Below are 23,472 nucleotides of genomic sequence, written 5' to 3' on the forward strand. Positions count from 1 at the left end.
CGATGTCAAACATTGCGAAATTCTTACTCAGTTGAAAATATTTACTTAGATGCTTATTGAATACGGCCCATGGGTTTAAATAAACATCACGATGAACGAAAACCTTGTTAACTCATATATGTCTACAATTAGATGATATGCTCATAGAATTCAATAAAACAAGTACAGTCGAACCCGATGGCTCGAAATCGCCTGGCTCGAATTCTTCGTTGGCTCGAACTGGATGTAAAGGAGCGATTTCTTAATACTGTAGGTAAGCATTTCCGCTTGGCTCGAATTTTTCGAGGCTCGAAGTATTTTCGCCGGTCCCTGAAGGTTCGAGCCAACGGGATTCGACTGTACAGTTAAAACTTTTGTTAGGAATACGGCTAATCATATGTGTATCCATTAAATTTCTTGAGCAGTGAAGAATTGGAAGTTAACAACGTTGACGAAAATAACGTTGTTAACTGTGAAACAGTTCTAAAAAATCGGTCCAATTTTTGAAAGAAAATCTTAAATCATTTAATGATAATAACTAAGTATGGTTTTAATATTACACTCGTCGTAAAGCAATATGGTGACCATAATATATCAAATCTTTAATATGATATATACGATATACTTATATATAATTGTGTTTCTGCAAATGTATTTCCACATATAACACATACACTTATAGAAACATGTGTGTTAAAGTTGTTAACATAATTCTTAATATACCATTCTATCTTAAGAAAGAGAACATCGTTCGAAATCTAAAAAGCTTTATTTTGTTAAAACAATGTTATTATAACATTTACTATTTTCCTATTCTTTGGCAATTATATAGAAAATCTTACAGTGTAGACATGTTCTAAGCAAAATAATCCCGACGGAAAAGCAAATGAAGTATTGTAACATACAGTATGTCTAGCATCTGTCATATACATTGTGAATAAGTTTACTTCACATCTTAATTTCATTCTCATTCATCAGAGGTTTGATAATGATAAATCTAACATGTTGTACGCATAGCATCATCACTCTGGTGTACGAGAATGCTGATTTAAGATGAACAAAAAATACAATACAGAAATCAATATTATGAGTTGGACATTTCATTATTTGATGGTAAGTTCATCAAAGTCGGACGGAGTACCCGAGCAAAGGTGAAATGATTTCAAAGCGTATTCTTTACATTCAACTAATACGTCACTGTTTAAAAGCGACCTTTGATAGCTGAACGTCACCGTCAATTCTTAAATAGCAGAATTTAGGCAAGGGTTGTTCTTTGTAGCGGTGTTTGAATTCCATAACATCTCCGCTATTAACACAAACCTGAAATAAGATAGAACGATGACAATATATAATTATAGTTAACTTGCACACAATGGGTAAATTGGTTTGGTTGACGCTTACATGAACTGATTTCTTGTGTGTCTTGTGTGTCAGTTGGAATTTTACCAGTTTGCCATCAAACGATACCTCATTTGTTTCTTCTTCTACTGTTAGTGTACATTAAGTTTCTATTGCATGGCACACTATTCAATGTTGGTGTTCAATTTAGGACACCAGTACCGTGTCCTTCTTGAGAGGCAGCATTGAAAGAATGTTGGGGTCGAAATGACAACCTCTTTCCCGAAAGATGGACACATATACAATCAGAAACTAAATGACGAAAATATATATTTAAGAAAAGATTCGCTTTGTTCGTGCATTCTTTCAGTATTAACGCTCGGGTCTAATTTTGCAACTCCTCGAAACGAAATAGTGCTTACTGGATAATTTGCAAAATCGAGCTAGAGCTTTAATACTGCATTAATGCACTCAAATACGGATGACGCCGTACATCTCAAAGCTTCGATCTTTGGTATACTCGTTTGTATGCGAAAAGTAAAGCAAGTCAGTTAAAATTAGGCAGAGAAATCTTTAAATCAGTATTTTACATCTACGAATCTTAGCGCAGGTATTTGAATCGCATTTTACCAGTTAAATTGCCGTCGAGCATTCAAAACATGAATGAAACAATGAGTTATGATACCAGACAGAGAAGACTAGAGTTTCTGTGTCACGTGATATCAACGTTGTTCTTTTTGGACATAAAGTACTTGATATATCAATTACCCTGAATCCACCCCGGAAAATGTTGACAGTAATTTCAAAGAATTTCTCCGTTTGAAATGGAAAATGCGGGATAGCCCTCTCTTCGTGTCCCCAGCAGCCGTACTGTTGAGAGTTCCTCACAATCACCTGTTTATCTGTTCCGAAATTGAAGCGGACGTCGTAAACGAAGGCCGTATCACTGGAACCCGGTCCGTTAGGTGAGTTATCAAAACTAATGTTGAATCTAGAATAACCAATAGAACGATCAGATGATCTCACATTTCTTATGATAATGTACGTGTGTTGTATATTATGATGCTGAATCTACAGAATATCCAATAGAATTATCAGATGATCTCACATTTCTTATGATAATGTACGTGTGTTGTATATTATGATGCTGAATCTAGAATAACCAATAGAACGATCAGATGATCTCACATTTCTTATGATAATGTACGTGTGTTGTATATTATGATGCTGAATCTACAGAATATCCAATAGAATTATCAGATGATCTCACATTTCTTATGATAATGTACGTGTGTTGTATATTATGATGCTGAATCTACAGAATATCCAATAGAATTATCAGATGATCTCACATTTCTTATGATCAGTTATGTGTGTTGTATATTATGTTAATATTTTCTGCCGACAACGTGGTTGTAACATTAGAATACAACCTACGTCTACAGCCAATCAAATTGCAGACAGGTAATGATAAGTACTTATAAGTACTAGGCTTAATCATTTCATTAATTCTAACTTCGCATGTGTTTAAAGGTCGGCCAATTGCGTCAGATTTTGCATTGACAATGTGTCAGTCAATGAGGTTGTATTCTAAGTCAGTTAGATGACCTGAATTAAAATCGTAATGATAAAGAAGGGCTCGTTCACTGCGCCTCGCTTCCCCCTAATCATTAAGGTTCTATTTCATGTGATCTAACTATGACATAAATGGCTTTTTATAACTACATGAGAAAGTTTCTCTTTGCTTCACTTGATTAAGTAAAACTAGCTTATCTCTTAATTTCTAGCTGTGATAAAACCTTAAGTATGACAATATTTGAGTAACCGTAATCAATTCATAACAAATGTTACGCTTTATGTCAATAAAGAAACTAAGAAATTACTTACCTTGATGCGTTTGATCTCGGCATTCCGCTTATAATTATCTGCTGTCCAGCATGCAGGGTGCCGAGATTGTGAACAAATGGTGTGGACTGAAATCGGTTGAAACAGAATTGCTGTGGTGATAATATACAGAACAGAACAGAACAAAACAGAACAGAACAGAACATTATATACGATGGACATGCAATAAATGATAAATCTGAATCTATCAAATATTTGCTGTTGACAATTGATACAATTAGAATTAAAACCCTTACAACAGTTCTTTTAAATCAAATTCAAATTTCTTAAAATTTACTTGATCGATTTCATTTTTACAAAACATTAACTAACATCCGATAATTATTTCTATATATGTTCATCTCTTAACCAGTCTGTACAAATCAACGGTAAATATTTATTAGTAACAGTGAATTATTTGAATCTAGAAAAAAATATTAAATCTAGAATGCTTAGACCAAGTTGAGATTGATATCTTATATCAACACAGTGCATAGACTCTATACACTATATGGATATGCACGATACACCGTGACAGTACATACACTGGTGTTGTATTCTATACCAGTATATACTGTGCACGGTATATATTCTATTTATTCTCAGAGGTGTTGAAGCACTGCTTCAACACCCCTGTTCTCTATGCAATGTATACAGCCAGAGATTATGAAGATTTACTTCAACTTCTCTGTTATAGTCTCTATACATTGTGGTAGCGTGCGCTATACTCTATTCATTCTCAGAGGTGTTGAAGCAGTGCTTCAACACCTCTGTTCTCTATGCAATGTAGATTTTGAAACTTTACTTCAACTCCTCTGTTATAGTCTATATACATTGTGGTAGCGTGGACTATTCTCTATCTGTAGATTTGAACCCCTGTAATAGTCTATATACATGGTGGTGACGTGCACTATTCTCTATTTGAATAGAGAGGTGTTGAAGCAGAGTTTCAACACCTCATCACCTTTATTTATTCTTTGTCCAGTGAAAATGAAAAATGGGAGAAAAATGCTTAGATTTTTTTTTTTTTGGTTTTGTGTTATATCAGACACCACATTTAATATACTATAAGTATAATACAATCACATTGTAATATAATTTTTGGGCAAAATGTTTTAAAAGTTAAATGAAAATGAGAATTTCTGGACTTAGCTTCAACTCTGCCAAATTTAGCAATAAAATTACCAAAACAACTTTTTAAAACAGATATTATATAACATTATAAGATACTTGAAATATACAAACTATGTATTTTGTAAAATATGATTTTTAGGTAAATTTGTTAGAAAAAAAAAATGAAAATTTCTGCATTTTGCCAATTACTTTGTCAAATTTTGCAATAAAATTAACAGAATTACTGTTTTTAAATATATTTTATATTGCAGTATAATAGACCTTAAGTAAAGAAACTACATACTTATGTGAAATGTGCTTTTGGGGCACAATGTTTGACAAATGAAATGAAAAATTTTGAAATTTGGTCACCTAGGCATCAATGAATTTTAAGTTTTTATATTGCAGATATTTACCAGTCGCGCAAAATGCACAATTGCAAATAACATGCAAAAGCACTTTGTAACCAATATAATGAAACATGCGCTTTGGTTTGCCAAGCCTTGCCTTGCAAACATCTACATAAGCCTAAAAATGTCTGTCTGAGATACCAGGCGTGAAGCTGCATATAACACTAGTATGCGGATGAATCCACATGATCCTGATAAAAACATAAAAAAATCAGCCAAAGTTGCAGTATGCGTACTTGACAACATGATCCTTTAAATGTCATTTTTATTTTCCAGTACAAAATAAAGCACCTCAAAACGCCCAGAATGCACCATGTTTTTCAAAATATTCTGAGGGGGCATGCTCCGAGACCCACCTAGCAATTATGAATCCACATATAAAGGGCTAGCTAAGCCCCTTACTTCTGTATGCAAAACAAGACTACATGCTCATCTTTTCTTTATCTATTCTGCCTGTTAATTTGCTTGTAAGCTTATGTTAGTCAACAATATAATAACATTAGCTGGGCCAAAATACAAAAGTCTCTTCTTATGTTGAGAAAAATTCGAAAAATGGTCTGAAACAGCCCTAAAACACACAAAAGCCTTAAATGAAACAAACATATATTACATATTAAAGAGAATTGGAGTACTGTCTATAAAACATACACCTTAAAACACAATCTATGAACAGTTTTTGCCAATGTCTCTTATAAAAAAAAGCTACAACAAAAATATCGCTGGAAGTGATGGTACTTCCCATATGCCCGTTTTCTTTGAAAAAGCAGAACTTGTAATTCAATGTGCTAGTAGAAGGTAAATTGTTGTTGCATTATTATACACAGTTGGAAATACCATTATTAATAATTGTTTTCATTGTTAATGCTGCACTCTCACAGATATATGAATTTTTATTATTTTTAACTTGGAATGAAAAACTTTTGTGCACATGTCTGATAACAGTTATATGAGACTGCATACAAAATCACAGTTTTTCCTATTACCATTTAAAACTCTATGTTTAATGGTTAGTAATGCTTGAGAAGAAATGAAAATTTTGGCAGTTTTTCAGACAATTGAATTCTGTTTCATTGAGAGTTATCTTATATGACTGGATTGAAGGCATTCATGCAAAAGTCAGACTATTTTAATTATTTTTTTTCAAAGCAAATGTGAAAACTCTTAATCAGTGACAGTGCAGCTTTAACATCCTTTTAGATTTAATCACTATGATTTCAAAATTATCAGACAAACATGATACTAGATGTATACTGTCTTGTTTGGAATTCTTGCCCTTATTCAGTATTTGTTCAATCATAGCAGTATTTATTTGAACTGCCTCTAGGTTAAAGTGTGATAAAATTCATAAGATGTCAAATACATAATTATATAAGATTCACAATTCTTTGAAGGAATGAACTCCTGCTTACATGTCATATGATGACAAATTATGGACAAATACAGAACCTAATCCTAATGGTTTTTCTCCAGAATTATCAAAGGGGTCACTCTTAACAAAGATTTAGTATAAACTTAATAATAATTTCTTTAGTTTAACAATGTTATAAAATCTTGAAAGGCCATAGGCAGGTAGTTCTGACGTTCATACCCTTCAAAACCTTTGACAAGAGGCATGTCTATCAAATATAATTATGAATTACTGGTGTAAATGGGTAGTGGGTAATGCACATGTCAATTGTAACCACCACCACCCCAATCTGGGGGTATACTGGGTGTGAATGCGGTGGTTTTGTCTTACCTATGGTATGTTGGATGCGGGGGAATTTGGCAGGGATTTTAGTTCAGGATCAGTTCAGGGAATTTAACCTGGGGTAGGCTGGACCAAAAGTCAAAAGTCCCCGGACCTGGGGGCGGGATGTGGTTACAATTGACTGGAGCATTATGCTATTCATTTTGTTGCCCACTCTTTTGTTTTTCTTTGATAATCCATTGCACACAACTATAGATCAGGATCTCAAATACTATATATGTTGAAAATTGACTTTTGACATCAATGTTTTAGTTATAGTTATGAATAATGAGCGTTCATTCATTGCTTTTTTATCGAATCACAATCTTAAGTGTTAGCAAAGCACACCACTTTGTGCAGTAATGTTTAATGCTGTGGCTCCTCTTATCAACCAAGCACTTGGGCTGTTGGTGGAAAACCATTTCTCTAGTTTCCTCCCTGTCTGGTCACCTGTTTGAAAATTAAAACATTGATAATATATGATAATGACAAAACTTGAAAGTATCCAGAATTGTACACTATGTTTATACATTTGCTAAATTAAATGAATAAGCTAAGGAAATGTACATTCAAAACAAAAGGGCCAGCATGGCCCTTAATTGATCACCTGATTAAAATGACCATGAACAAGTCAGTCAGGTAACAACTGGTTATGAAAGGTGTTGCTATTTGCTTAGCAGGTTAGTGGTTGCTGTGTTATTTGATGGTTGATAAGGACTCCTCAAAGAAGGCTGCTCTTTGTTAACAGAAATGAGAAGTATGGTAAGCTGGTTGTTCCCATGGTCAATGGATGTTACGGTAATGAACCAGAATGTTGCTATGGAAGTAAATGATTACTAAGGAAGTAATTGGTTGCTATGAATGTTGGCTGTTGCTCAGGAAAAAAGTGGTTGCTAAATAAGGCATTGGTGCCTATAAAGGTAGTTAATGGATGCGTTGGAAGGAATTGGATGCTAAGGAAGTCATTGGTTGAATGGGAATTCATTTGTTGCTATGGATGAAGGTAGTTGCTAAGGCAATCATTGGTTGATAAAGAAGCCAAGGATTGTTTAGGAAGTCATCATTTTTTATGGAAGTCATTGGCTGCTGTAAATGAAGTATTTGATAAGGATGTCCTTGGTTGCTTATAAAGTGGTTGTTAAGGAAGACATTGTGAGTTTGGATTGTAGTCACTAAGTCAGACAAGTGGGTTCCTTAAGGGTACTACGAGGTCTACGATTTCCTCAACAAGACAAAACCTTGCTTAACATCCTGCCAAAAGGTGATTATTATATTGTTGTAACAACTGGTTTCATAATCTTTGAAACTAAATACCTTTTAGTTTAGACATCAGTTTCTAAGGAATTCATACATTACTGCAGAAGTCATTGCCTGATTTGAATGTGTATCAATTTTTGTTCTAGAAGTCTATCAGTAACAGGGGAACTCTGGTTGGGACAACTTTGACCCCAAGGACGAAACTTGAACAACATTCATAAAAAAAACACTTAACAACAATCAGTGATTTTTTATGAATTCTTTTTACTGCCTGTACAATGTACCTCGCAAATTCGGTAAAAAGTCAACTTTGGGAAAAATACAAAATCAGGCTAAAATTGCTTATATAATGGCAAATATACATTTTTTAACTTTTTAATGCATACCTTATGCTGTGAAAGAGTAAGACTTGTCAAGATTTTGTTTATATTTCAAGAAATTCATTGCTATTTTAATCCGGAATGTAATGTAATTTTTTTTAATTTTGGGGAAAATGGAGTTTTTCACAATAAAAAAATCACTGACAATGAACTACAAACTCCAACATATAAACACCACATACACAAAAACAAATTGATTACATATATAAATTACTGAATATTCACATGGTCTTATGATATTATTGATGAATATTATAATGTTATTTTTAGATACCAGTTACGGGTAGTAGTAATGAAGAATACCAGATTACAAAATCAAAGTGGAAATTGGAACTATTAGAGAATCACATTATTTGTGGGTAGGTCACTTAAATATTCATTGAGGTGAAAAGAAATTACCATATGATGTAATGCATATGTTTAACCGCTGTTGCACAATCATCATTTCCAAGTGACTGTCTTCATGTCCAGTACTAGCTTACAAAATCCCTTTCTAGATAGTCAAAGACTTCATCTGATGCATCTTAAAAAGGAAGAATACAACACAATCATGAACACAATAAATGCAAATAATGGTGGGTATGCTTTAAACATGATTCAAATGCAAAACATCTTGGCAATTATTTCTAGAGCAATCTAAATGTCCTACATGAGATTTATTCTCTTATGAAAAAGTGATGTTTATGTACAAGCCAAATATACTAGAAATGTGTCAAGTGGACATTAAGTCTTGTGTTACTTGGTGAATTGCATATACTGTGAATGAACATAATTAACAAAAAAACAGGGATTTCTCATAATATGACAAAGTTTTTTTTTACCAAGTTTGGTAAAGATTATTGAGCCATACAATGTTTTTATCTGGACTGCATCGTCTTTTATTCTGGGCAGCATAATATGGAAATCCAGGCCATGTATACATCTGGGTATTATCTGTAATGGACCACATTTTCCAAAATGTATGTAGGCAAATGAGTTACATGGAAATAAAAACTATCTATACATAATAATAAGTGATGTGTGTACATGTGTTTACCTTGGTATTATATACCCATAGATATATTATATGACATAATATTGGGTTAATACAAAAAAAATGAAATAATATATAATTAGGTTAATGATAAATCAAGCAAATTCAAACTAACACAAACAATTATATGTATATATTTACATTATTTCACAGTAAAATATAATAGAAATTTATAAACATTGGCATAATGCTTAAATCAGGTATCTATTTCAAGGCAGTTGTCATTAAATCATAAAATTTAAAGCTGCACTCTCACAGATATACCATTTTTACAACTTTTTTATTTTGTCTTGGAAAGAACAAATTTTTGCATAAATATCTGCAAACCAATGATATAAGATTGCTGCCAAAAAATCAGATCGTAGATTTCCATATTTCCGTTCGAAAATTAATGTTTTATGGCTTAAACCATTACTAATGGTTTAAGAAAAATGCATAAAACATTACTTTTTAAACTTAAATATAAAAATCTGCTATCTAATTTTTTGTCAGCTGTCTTAAATAACTGGTTTCCATGGATTTTCGCAAAAATTGCCTCATTCCAAGACAAAAAAAATTGTCAAAACGTTCAATCTGTGAGAGTGCACCTTTAAGGTTAAAACAACTAGAAAATGGAACTTTAAACAATAAACTTAAAAACCATGACTTATGGTACAAGTATTTCCACATCGGAGCGGCTGGTTCTTACACACTGACAGTGACACACAATACACTCCACTCCTCTCCATTAACCCTTTATATATATATATATATTACAGTCGAAACTCGTTGGCTCGATATCTCATGGCTCGATATCCTCGTTGGCTTGAACCAGATTAAAAGAACTGATTTTGTTTAACTCTTTGTTCATATAAAATTTGATCGGATGGCTCGATATATTGTCTCAGGGTCGATATTTCTCCATTTTCGCGGTTCCAAGTAAGAATTTTACAATTTTGTTTGCTTGGGTCGATGTCATTTTTGCGGGTTCAGGTAAGAACCTCACACCTTGATTTGTTTTGTTGCCTTCATTTAGCACACGGCGCTAATCGATAAAAATTAATTCAATTTATTATAATTATTATCAAATTTGAATGACTTAACAGTTTGAATAAACATGCCATCACTTTATCTAAGTTCTTTCCCTAATTGTTATACATGTATAAATTTCAATGCATCCTGCATATAACTAATAAGCTATGTTTTTGTTACCCACTGTTTAAAATTACTTGTTTGTTGTTTTCGCATAATTTTTATAATTAATAAAAACAATCAAATAATATTTTCTAAGTATCGAATAAGTGATGTTACGAACTTTACGACGTGTAACTATGTCCAATTAATACTCTTCTCTTGCGGAGATAGCATAGCCAATAACAAACGAGGTAAACAAGACTTTTTGTAACGAATAATAAAAAAATAACATTCTGTAAGCAATCCCGCTTGGCTCGATATTCTCGAGGCTCGAAGTATTTTGGCTGGTCCCTAGAATATCGAGCCATCGAGTTTCGACTGTAGTTTAAAGCTGACGGAGGCACTCCTGCCATGTACCACTGCCACCATTTAAGAAAACCTGGGAGGAGAAGTGCCCCAGTGTGGAGCTTGAACCAACAACAACTGCTGGAACACTATCATGGCGCTGTAACCAACTGAGCTAACTGAACGGCTGGTTCTCATCGACACGATCTACATCTACAATAACTTTACAATGTACATGAATACATAAATAACTAAAGTATGAATGCAATGTATTCATGTACATTGTAAAGTTGATGTCTACTGTTCTACTTTAAAAGACACATGCATGTACCCCAAAATTAGTTTTGACAGGCATGACTCACTAATGCCAGTTGTGAGCTTGTTCCTAGCTTCGATCAAGATATTTCTGTCTGAAAATGACATTGAATACACTCTAAAGCCTAAAAGGCTGTAAAATATGCATTCAACATCTTGATAAGCAACTATCTTAAATAAATTAAAATATTAGGATACAGAATGATGTGAAAGAGACTTTAAAAATATCACTGCATTGTTGGATGTTGGTGCTGTCATCTGATGATCTGTCAGCGGCAATGATTGAGGCAAGCATCAAGTATATTTAAATAAACATTGCACTTTAACAGATTAAATGTTTTGACAACTGTTTTATTTTTTGTCTTTATACAAGCCAATTAATGCATAAGTGCAAGAAAAACAGTGACACAAGACTGCTTAAAAAAACATTGGATTGCATACAGTATATATTTAAGTTAAAGCTTCACTCTCAAAGATATACCATTTTTACAACTTTTTTATTTTTTGTCTTGGAAAGAGCAAATTTTTGTATAAATATCTGCAAACCAATGATATAGGATTGCTTACGAAAACCCAGATCATAAATTTTCATATTTCCATTTGAAAATTAATGTTTTATGGCTAAAACCATTAATAAACGTTTTAGAAAAATGAACAAAATATCAATTTTTGAACTGGTATATATAAAAATCTGCGATCTATATTTGTCAGCAGTCTTATATAACTGCTTTCCATGGATTTTCGCCAAAATTAGTACATTCCAAGACAAAACATAAAAAAGTTGCCAAAATGTTCAATCTGTGAGAGTGCAGCTTTAAGAAAATGATGTTTTATGCATTTTTCTTCCAACTGTTAGTAGCACTTTTAGCCATAAAACATTTTTTTTAACGGAATATGTTAATCTGCGATCTGATCTTTTGTCAGCAGACTTATATCACTTATTTGCATATATTTACACAGAAACTGGCTCATTCAAACTCCAAGACAAAAATAAAAAATAACAAAGTTGTCAAAATACATGTACATGTATCATTGTATGTGAGAGTGCAGCTTTAAGGAGTACTTCGTTATATCAATAAAATATACTCGTTAAACTGTCAATTGTTTACGTATCTACATAAATTCAATTACCTTTTGAACTAGAAAGTGTTATATTTTCAAATAACCATTTACCTCTGTTCAGTGTCGGTCAAATTCGATGTTTTGAATCACTCTAGCGCGTGCTAAATACTAAATGACGCAATGTTTTGGACTGGTCTTCATTTTCTTCGATACAGGCACAACCGAGCGTAAATATTAAGCGAGAAAGTCTAGTGGAACGATGCAGGGTTCATTGGGTTTGTTTACAAAAATTCAAGCATCCGGTTAAGAAGACGACAAATAAGAATGGTATTAAGTTGGTAGAATGGAACTCCTTCCTGATTCCTGCACATGTAAGTTGTAAGTATTGACTATATCGGGATACCATACAGGACACTCAAGTGTTATTTTATATTTTCTTAGTTATCATGCAAATGAAAATAATCACTATCATTTAAAAGTTATTCATGGAGAGTTGCAAATGGTTTGTTTACATTAATTAGTTTTATGAATTTAATTGAATACACAAATTTTTATTAGAGCTTTGCACCAAATTAAATTCAGTTCATTTTACGGGAGTAACCCACACTAGCGGATCCAGAAAGGGGGTGGGACCCCCCCCCCCCAAAAAAAAAAAAAAAAATATTCTGTAAAGAATCTCAAGACAATTATTCAAAAAATCTTTTGATCTTTGATGTCATAATGGTAAAAAAAATTACCAAAATGCAAAATGTAAAAAAAATATCAAGTCAGAGAATGGGTTGGAACCGGTGTCGCCAAAATTGCAGTCCAGTGTTGTATCCACTGTGCTATAAAGGCTTATCCTAAACAGTTGGAATATTTAATCTTTATACCTAACTTGTAATATATTGGCGAATTTTTTTTATTGTAAATTATGTGGTACTTCAGTTAGTAAGTTTTAATGCATTGTACACATAGATACCAAGTTTATGTCAGTTTTTGTCAATTTTCTTTTTTTCCGCTATTTCATTAAACAGATTACAGCCCCTTTTAAACAAGTCTTTGGGAGGAACTGTTGGGGATTGTTATTAAAGCTGCATTTTCACAGATTTACCATTCTGACAACTTTTTTTTCATCATGGAATGAATCATGCAATGTTAGTGCATAAATTATGTCCGCGAACTATGATTTAAAACTGCTGAAAAAATATCAGATAGCTGTTTTTCATATGTACGTTCATAATTGTTGTTCTGTGACTTAAATTTGAACACTTTCAGAAAAATGAAATATTAAGCAGATTTCTCAATACATGACATCTGTTTTATTGTCAGCAATTAAAGGCATTGATTCTCTGAGATAATAATAATGTTAAAACAGTCAATCTGTGAGAGTGCAGCTTTAAGACTCATTTTTCCTAAGATCAGCCAAGTTAGTATTATAGCTAATTTTAGCTTAAAAGTAGGTGAATTTTATATTTATTTCAGACCAGATACTTTTGAGGGACCAATTTAAGGGCAAACAGACAAACGTTTTGATGCAAAGAAAGCATTGGATTTGAAAGGTAGATTTTTAACACATATTTATATGTACTCAATGTCATTTACTAGTATAACATAATGTATTCAAGTATAAGATATTTCAAGAATTTGGTCAGGTTGTTAGGTTTAATTGAAACTGTTAAGCAAATAAATGAAAGTCCATGCAATTTTGCATGCACATGTTTGTTGCATGCAGATTTTACTCAGATGGCATAGGGTACAGTTACTCTTGTAACTTGCTTAAAATAAATGCAAATAATTCTGCATGTGTCTGAACTCATGTTTTATTTTTCTCTACAAATTGTTTTAAAAAATGCAATTGTTTTATTTCCTTTCTTATGTGTTATGCATTGCAGTTCCCATGGAGAAGAAAAATGGAGAGATTCTAAAAGTATGAAGATACTCCTGTGTATAATGAGGAAATCTTGTCAGTGAATGGTAAGTTCTCTTTGGATTAATTCTATGTATAACAATATAAATATGAGGTAAGCCAAGAAATGAGAATTAACATAATTATTCTGTTCAAACATACATTGACATATTAAATATAAAGACATATGTATGATTTGTCTCTGCTATTATACTCCTACCACTTGATGGTTAGGGTTCATTTGGACAAGTCTTCTTTTATCCATAATTCCAAATGCTTCTGAGATTTCTAACACATATTAAATATGTTGAGGAGAAGTGCTGTGCAAAAAACATTTTTGTTTATGGTATTTTAGAGTTATTGGTCTTTGATTATTTTTCTTTCACTTTTCTATGTTTTTGAGGTATTAACTTCAAACTTCATGCACATATTGGACGTGATAAGAAAAATAGCTGTGCATATGAATCATTAAATTGTGTATGGTAGTCAAAGAATTGTAAACCTTTGATTATTATCTTTATATTTTTTTATTTTTTTCTTCTCTTCATAACTTTTTTTCATTTTTTACTTTAATTTAACAAAACACTATTCTGTTTTTGGTATATTAAGGATTATTTTCTTATGTTTATTTTGTGCTTGGCAGTTTTAAAATTATTGCCTAATTGGTGACTGTATGCTTAAAAGCAAACATCACTCTCAGTGAAACCTCTTATTACAATAGGTGATAGCTGTAGTTTTTCATGGAAACAAGTGTTTGACAGTATGAGTCATTTTTTAGTAGCAATATATTATGTACATTTAAGGTATAAGTTCTCTTTTGCTAATTGTTCAGTTGTTTTTCAGTTGTTGCAATTGTGGACCAGGCCAGAGTTGTACTAAACCAACTAAGACACAATGAGATACAGGAATGACACAATGAGAAACAGGAAACAGGAAAGTGATGAATGATCGCCACCTGTTACAAATTCATCTAGGTACAGTTTTTATTCCAGATTATGTTCATCATGTTTGTTTAAGACCGTGATGATGAGGACTAATCTATTGATTATCCCTTGCCAAAAGGCAAAGTGGATACAGTAATTGTGTAATTGTGCACGTGTGTGTGCGTGTGCACGGAATGTAATCTTGAGCATAAATCCCCCAGGTATTAACTTCAAACTTCATATACAGATAGATCCCTATTGAGAAGAAGTGCAGTGTTAAGGGACCATAACTCTGTTTACAGTTCTTTTTGTAATAACCCTTTGTTATATTTCATACTGAGTTTTTGTCTGCAGCAGAACTTGAAAAGTCTTTGAGGTGTTGATCTCAAACTTCAAATATGTACAGATAGATCTCATTTAGCAGAAGTGCAGTGCACAGAAACCATAACTCAAGAATTTTTTGTAGTAGTTGCCCTTTGTTAGTTTTCAATGTTATCCTTTGTTGTAATGCACAGTTGTGATCATGCTCAAATATGCTCATTCACATTAAAATTAATTGTCCAGGTTCAAATCCTGTAATAGAAACAATTATTTTCTTTCTGTGTTTAGCAAAGTTTATATGAACTATCTATCAATGTAAAATAAACTAAGATTTGTGTGTTTTTATCATTTCTTATTTATTTGTATATTTTTTGTTACATATTTTTATGTGCATATATATAAAATCTATATCACAAAAAGTGTGGCTAATTTTTAATATTAAGATATAATATGTATAAGAACTATCATATTTCAAAATCAACCATAGAGCTTTTGCAAGATAGATAATAACTTAATGTATCTGATGAACAATAATGTGATTTTGGGATGCCAGCAATAACTTTTCAAGGTGAAAATATGTTCTTGTCATTGATTTTACATATAAGTAATCAGTATGCAAAGCCCTTTCAAATGATAGTTATATGGGGTAACTATCAAATTTTAACATTGAAGCCAATGGCACAAATGAATGAAAAGCTCCTTAATAGTTCAATATTTGAAGCCAACAATGGAACTGTGTTTATGTATTGCTTAATGTTCCTTTTTCTTTCAGAAAACTCCCCACATCCAACAAGAGACAGTCTGACTTCAAAATCTTCATTGAAGGCAACTTAATGGACAAGACATCCATCACATAAAGATTCACTAAAATTGGAATGATATACCAATTTTAACTTTTAACAGACAAATACATTATAGATTTGAAAATAGATTACCCTTAAATAAGTTGGATGATTAACATTTACCTCAACACAGTACAAAGTGCTCATTTTGAACTATTGTGATTGATCATAGTCTGTCCTTCATTTTTATTAACAGTTTCATACAGTGTTAACACTTTAGTATGGGGACTCATTTTTAGCTCAACTTTTCAAAGAATATGGAGAGCTAAACTACTCACCGAAGCGTCGGCGTCACCCCTTGGTTAAGGGTTTGCGTGCAAGCACACATAGGTTAATATCTCAGCAACTACTTGAGGTATTGCATTGAGACTTTATACAATAGTACTCAACCATCCAACCTACTTAATTAACCAAGTTTGATAACTCTACTTTGCATTTAATGCCAATAATAGGCCTTTAATATTTGACTTAGAAATTCTGGATAAGGTTTTGTATGCAAGCACACATAGGTTAATATCTCAGCAACTACTTGAGGTATTGCATTGAGACTTGATACAATGGTACTCAACCATCCAACCTACTTATTTAAACAAGTAAGATAACTCTTGTTTGCATTTAATGTAAATAATAGGCCTTTATTATTTGACTTAGAAATTCTGGTTAAGGGTTTGCGTGCAAGCACACATAGGTTAATATCTCAGCAACTACTTGAGGTATTGCATTGAGACTTTATACAATAGTACTCAACCATCCAACCTACTTAATTAACCAAGTTTGATAACTCTACTTTGCATTTAATGCCAATAATAGGCCTTTAATATTTGACTTAGAAATTCTGGATAAGGTTTTGTATGCAAGCACACATAGGTTAATATCTCAGCAACTACTTGAGGTATTGCATTGAGACTTGATACAATGGTACTCAACCATCCAACCTACTTATTTAAACAAGTAAGATAACTCTAGTTTGCATTTAATGTAAATAATAGGCCTTTATTATTTGACTTAGAAATTCTGGTTAAGGTTTTGCATGCAAGCACACATAGGTTAATATCTCAGCAACTGCTTGAGGTATTGCATTGAGACTTGATACAATGGTACTCAACCATCCAACCTACTTATTTAAACAAGTAAGATAACTCTTGTTTGCATTTAATGTAAATAATAGGCCTTTATTATTTGACTTAGAAATTCTGGTTAAGGTTTTGCATGCAAGCACACATAGGTTAATATCTCAGCAACTGCTTGAGGTATTGCATTGAGACTTGATACAATGGTACTCAACCATCCAACCTACTTAATTTTCCAAGTTATATAACTATAGTTTGCATTTAATGCAAATACTTGCCTTTATTATTTCACTCAGAAATTCTGGTTAAGGTTTTGCATGTAAGCACACATAGGTTAATATCTCAGCAACTACTGGATGAATTGCATTGAGACTTTATACAACCACCCAACCTAATTGAATAATCAAGTTAGATAAAAATTCTGGTTAAAATTTTGCATGTAACCACATTTATGTTAATATCTCCGCACATCATGTATTGCATTGAAATCTAATCTAACAATGATCCATGCATGTTTCGCCAAAACTTTTCAATCCTTACACTGAAAAGCAGCGGAATAGTCGAGAGCGCTGTCTCTGTGACAGCTCTTGTCTCTTTGGTCTTTATTCATACTGGCCAGAATATGTTTACCAAAAAAATCTTAGTAGAGATTGATAACTGTTCAGGTTGGACAAAAAGCATGTAGGTTGTTTGTTCTAATAATATAAACTGTAAATGCTTCAGAAACTATATATATAATTTTTCATGATATTTGTCAGTATTTATTCTCGTCAACATTTAAATAATATTAGGTGAAACTTGTTTATTGGTCAAAATGTGTTTGATTAGAGTGGCCTCAAGTTCCACTTCATATGAATGAAATTTGGTCAAGTTTTAGAAAAAAACTATGTTCTAGTTTTATAGGCCATATTCTCTTCCCAAGCTTTCCTTAAAGAATGAATGTAGGTAATATGAAACAGGAGTCACTAAGTCAAGTATTAAAAACCTTAAAAATTGCTATTCATAGAGGTATTGTTTCCTCATCATAAATCACAACTTAGCCAGCAAGACTTTTCAACAAATAAGGCATAACATGTAAAAAGTTAATAATTAGGCACATATTTTAGTGAATAAAAGCTTGTGAACATATTATTGAAACAAATAATGTGTCTGGTTCTGAGGTGAGCAATAAAGCACATTGCTTAGTAACAATTGAGCTAGCTCATTATTAAAAGTTTGTTTTAAACTTGAATTAAATGAATGCAAATCATATATTCTTATTTTTAATCTATATTTTTTTTAGTTACATTGTTCTGTTGTTAATTTCCATACTGACTTGGTCAATTATGGCTAATTGTCTAATTATATTTTAACTTCTAACCTAAATGTTTCATTGTACTTTTGAGTGTTCTGTTAACTATATTGCACATTACCCTATATGACAGTATAAATTCAATAAAACCTTGGTTATTAAGTTCCATACATATTGGAGCACATGGTAAGCCTCTAGAAATGTCACTTCTTAAACCTAGATTCTTGATCTGTTCGCCACATTGTTTTGTTAATTTTTTGTTTATAAAAACAAATGATTGTTTAATGTCAAGGAAACCTTTTTAAAGTTAAAATGTAGATGTACATAGATAACTGTCAAATATTATTTACCATTTAATAACTGTCTAAAGGCAAAATTTCCATTCATTTTTATACGCCCATCTTACGATGGCCGTATTATGGGAACACCCATGGCGGGCGGGCGGGTGGCGGGCGGGCGGGTGGCGGGCGGGCGGCTCCACAATGTTGTCCGCTCTCTAACTTGAACATTTCTCATCCAATTTCCACCAAACTTCATGAAAGTGTTTGTTGGTGAAATATCTAGGTCAAGTTCGATAACCAGCCAAATCGCTTTAGGCACTCCAGAGTTATGGCCCCCTGAATTTGTCAAAATTGGCCATTTTAGCTTTGTCCGCTCTTTTACTTGATCATTTCTCATCCAATTTCCACCAAACGTCATGAAAGTGTTTGTTGGTGAAATATCTCGGTCAAGTTCAATAACCAGCCAAATCGCTTTAGGCACTCCAGAGTTATGGCCCCCTGAATTTGTCAAAATTGTCCATTTTAGCTTTGTCCGCTCTCTAACTTGAACATTTCTCATCCAATTTCCACCAAACTTCATGAAAGTGTTTGAGGTGAAATATCTAGGTCAAGTTCGATAACCAGCCTAATCGCTTTAGGCACTCCAGAGTTATGGCCCCCTGAATTTATCAAAATTGGCCATTTTAGCTTTGTCTACTCTCAAACTTGAACAGTTTTTATCCGAATTTCACCAAACTTGCTACTATAAATGTTTGTTGGTATATATTCTTGGCAAAGTTCTATAACCAGCCAGGCTCTTCAGGATTATGGCCCTTGAATTGGTCAAAATTTGCCATTTTTGCTTTGTCCACTGTAATTTGAACAGTTATCATCTGATCTTCACCAAACTTGCTGAAAATATATGTTGGTAAAATAAATCGGTCAAGTATGATAATCAGCCAAATGCCCCGAAGCACTTCAGGATTACTGCCCTTGCCATTTAAGCTTTGTCTACTCTCTAACTTGAACAATTCTCATCTGACCTTCACCAAACTTGCTGAAAATGTTTGTAGCTATAAAATCTTTACCAAGAATGTTTGCCGGTATAAATGCTTTGCCAAGTACACACTGATTGTCTCTTGGGTACGATTAAGGATGAATTTAGAATCCAAGAAATTATTGATTGGCGAATTTTGTGAGTGTCACTCTTGTTATATTTGATTTGGGTCCCTAGGTCACTGTAACTAAAAATAGAAAAATGCTTGGTACTGAATAACTTCAGTTTTAATACATTTAAAACTGAATCTCACAATAAAGGCTGAAGTTCTTGTTGCATTGCAGCATTTCTAGTTAACTTTTTAATTTGACTCTTTTTATTGCTTTCGACAGGCACATATTACATCATTATTGTATTCATTTTTAAGACAAAGCCTCATTTAATTGAGTGTGCTGTCCAAAGACAGCTCTTGTTGACATAATTATAAGACACCTTATGTTATGGTTTATATGAACAATAGCTGTTTCTGTGTATGTTTTAGAAGAAACTTCCATTTCTTATCATATTGATGGACATAGATATACATACATGTACGGGATTATTGACATCAGATTCTTAGGATTAAATTTACTAATGTTCTGTTCATGTTCAAAATAGATACAGTTATGGTAAATGCATAGTCTTGTTTGTTTATAACATAGACAACCATGTCTTTTGGTTGTCCTGGTCTCCTGTCCTGTTATGTGAATTGGGTTTTATGGACATCTTCGATATTGTAGGTCCAATTCTAGTGTCTAGCTGGAAAAGTATTTAGCCTAGGGAGACCTTAGTTTGGGTTATCATGTTGGATATGTCTAAATGTTGGCATGTCGGGAAATGACAATTTTAGGCTATGATTTTAGGCTATGACAATTTAAAAATGTAGACGTTGCTGGGCAAGGCTCCACACCCAAGTGACTGTCGCATTATATTCTTGAAAAAATGCCTTGGGCTTTTGGTTTGTTATGAATTTTGCGAGTCTGGCAAATATCTGCATTATAAAATTCATCGACATACAGGTGACAGAGAAAAAGGTCAATTTTCAATGATTTCAAAAGATTTATTAACTAAAAGGGGATCATCATAAATGAATACAGAGAACAAGGTTAATTGATTTGACAGAGGATTGATGCAGAGCTTCAAAAATTAAGGAGACAATTTCAGAAAAATGCACATAAATGATTTTTGTTTATTTGTGTTGTTTGATAACTGCTGTGTGTCGATTTTTATTTAATTTCATTTTACCCCCCAAATCACACTTCACACAATACATGGTTTCTACACTTTAGGTTTGTTATACTGTTTTATAGTATCTATTGAATACAGTAAAATTTCTGGTCATTGTATTGCAAAATTTGTGCTAATAATTTGCAATTTCAGAAATTCTCATTTTTATTTAATTTTTCAAACATTTTCCCCAAAATTCACATTTCACAAAATTACATAGTTTCTTTACTTTTGATATATTAAACTGTAATATTTATGAAATACAGTAATTCTGGTCATTCTATTGCAATATTTAAAAAAGTTATTGGCAAATTCCAGAAATTCTCATTTCCATTTAATTTTTCATACATTTTACCTCGAAAATCATATTTTAAAAAAAAAACTGTGTTTCTATATAATATATAATAATGTTAAATGATATATATTAGCTGCAGTAGTTCTGGTGTTTTTATTGCAAAATAAGGCAGAGTTATTGGCAAAATTCATAAATTGTCATTTTCATTTAATTTTTCCAACATTTTACCCCAAAAATCATTTTTTGCGCCATATAATTGTTCTATGATTTAAGTATATTAAATATGTTGCCTGATATGACATAAATTCATCAAAATTATTTTTGTGCAGTTTTCTCCATTTTTTGTTCAAAAATCTCCGTTTGTATACATTGAATAGAGAACAGAGGTGTTGAAGGACTGCTTCAACACCTCTGAGAATGAGTATAGTATAGTGCACGCTACCACAATGTATATAGACTATAACACAGGTTCAAATTTACAGATAAAGAATAGTGCACGCCACCACAATGTATATAGACTATAACAGAGGAATTGATGTAAAGTTTCAAAATCTCTGGTTGATACATTGCATAGAGAACAGGGGTGTTGAAGCACTGCTTCAACACCTCTTGACAATGAATAGAGTATAGCGCACGCTTCCACAATGTATATAGACTATAACAGAGGAGTTGAAGTAAATCTTCAAAATCTCTGGCTGTATACATTGTATAGAGAACAGGGGTGTTGAAGCACTGCTTCAACACCTCTTGACAATGAATAGAGTATAGTGCACGCTTCCACAATGTATATAGACTATATCAGAGGAGTTGAAGTAAATCTTCAAAATCTCTGGCTGTATACATTGTATAGAGAACAGGGGTGTTGAAGCACTGCTTCAACACCTCTTGACAATGAATAGAGTATAGTGCACGCTTCCACAATGTATATAGACTATAACAGAGAAGTTGAAGTAAATCTTCATAATCTCTGGCTGTATACATTGTATAGAGAACAGGGGTGTTGAAGCACTGCTTCAACACCTCTGAGAATAAATAGAATATATACCGTGCACAGTATATACTGGTATAGAATACAACACCAGTGTATGTACTGTCACGGTGTATCGTGCATATCCATATAGTGTATAGAGTCTATGCACTGTGTTGATATAAGATATCAATCTCAACTTGGTCTAAGCATTCTAGATTTAATATTTTTTTCTAGATTCAAATAATTCACTGTTTAGTGGTTAATTGTTCAAATAATCTTCTTTTAAACAGTCAACTCCAACATGGACATTAACTCATTACTATACGCGTTTAAACTTCTTGTATTCCGATATATTATATATGTTATATGTTTTAACATGCATTAATACGTGTATTTTATAGCAGATCTGAATAACAAAATGTTATAAGTATTGTTGTGACGACGCTTTGTCACTTAGTTGTATGTAACCCAGCCGACAATAAGGAAGCTTTATGTAGAGCTTCACGGTGCGACCTAAAGTTTACGCATGCGCTCTCTTGAGATTGATCCCGCGCTGATATAAAATGTGAAAAACATACTCGGAACTCCCAAGAGAAATAAGAGTGTTTTTGTGTGGTTTGAACGGCTCAGATTTAGTAATTAAGGTTATTTAGGACTAGGTGAACCAGGAGACCATCGAAACACTTTAGTATGTTTGAACGAAAGAGATAGGTACGTACCGGGTTAAAGATGGGTGCAGAAGTTTTGCTAGAAGCGCCATGTTTTCTAGAACTCTGAAAATGCAATGATTCATTAGTTATACGTAATGCTGCCTTTATTTCTTAGATGAAGTACAAACTTAATTGCAGAATTGCTATGTAAGGTTTGCTATAAATATATACATATGCATTTCATAACAATTATTAAACAATTAATGGCGGTTCGCATTCAACCACTCAATTGAACGCATCTGTAAAATTCAATATATTAATTTGACCACATCATGCAAGCGAACAGATGAATAGTCCATTTTTCTCGTCATGTCAATTATCTGATTGAGTAGTAATATTATTTTATATTATTATTAATTCAAGGTATAAAGAAAGACGTACCGCCATTGAGAGTAGTCCAGAGATATTACGCTGTCCCCTCTAACGCATGTCCTACACAACAGTTAGTTAACTTCCTTCTATTCGACAGGATGTGTATAGCGATAAGGAGAGGTACACATTGTTCACAATGAGTAATCAAATAATTTATTGTCCTTTAAATATTTTGTTACTGATAACGCTACATAACGCTCAAAATCAAAGCAAGTTAAACGATTGGGTTTAAACAAATAATTTCAACGCGTTTTGAAACTTTTAAGTATGTCTTATAAACCTCTTTAACATGTATAAATAAAATGTTTA

At 32.7% G+C, this 23,472-nt stretch overlaps 1 protein-coding gene and 1 long non-coding RNA gene across 3 annotated transcripts; one reads left to right on the forward strand and one right to left on the reverse strand.

Moving 5' to 3' along the window:
* Positions 1-733: 733 nt before the first annotated feature.
* LOC128220534 (galectin-4-like) lies at positions 734-23,472 on the reverse strand. Its single transcript, XM_052928968.1, has 5 exons — positions 23,173-23,472; positions 22,801-22,854; positions 3,205-3,290; positions 2,086-2,308; positions 734-1,299 (listed from the first exon to the last, which is right to left on the reverse strand). The coding sequence occupies exons 1-5, from the start codon at positions 23,176-23,178 to the stop codon at positions 1,174-1,176; spliced, it is 495 nt and encodes a 164-aa protein (XP_052784928.1). The 5' UTR covers positions 23,179-23,472; the 3' UTR covers positions 734-1,173.
* Positions 11,995-16,067, forward strand: LOC128220535 (uncharacterized). Of its 2 annotated transcripts, none has more exons than XR_008258806.1 (5): positions 11,995-12,329; positions 13,423-13,499; positions 13,833-13,914; positions 14,690-14,820; positions 15,863-16,067. It is a non-coding gene; the product is annotated as an uncharacterized LOC128220535 (long non-coding RNA). The 2 variants fall into 2 exon arrangements; XR_008258805.1 differs by having other exon boundaries at positions 11,997-12,336; positions 15,863-16,066.

Source organism: Mya arenaria, chromosome 15 (genome assembly GCF_026914265.1).
Source record: "Mya arenaria isolate MELC-2E11 chromosome 15, ASM2691426v1".
NCBI classification, from domain to species: domain Eukaryota; kingdom Metazoa; phylum Mollusca; class Bivalvia; order Myida; family Myidae; genus Mya; species Mya arenaria.

Excerpts from the sequence above, each read along its gene's own strand:
- LOC128220534 (XM_052928968.1), bottom strand. Across the intron at positions 3,291-22,800 it reads CTGCACCCATCTTTAACCCG|TCCACACCATTTGTTCACAA; the intron begins GTACGTACCTAT and ends AACCGATTTCAG. Across the intron at positions 1,300-2,085 it reads TTTTCCGGGGTGGATTCAGG|GTTTGTGTTAATAGCGGAGA; the intron begins GTAATTGATATA and ends ATCTTATTTCAG.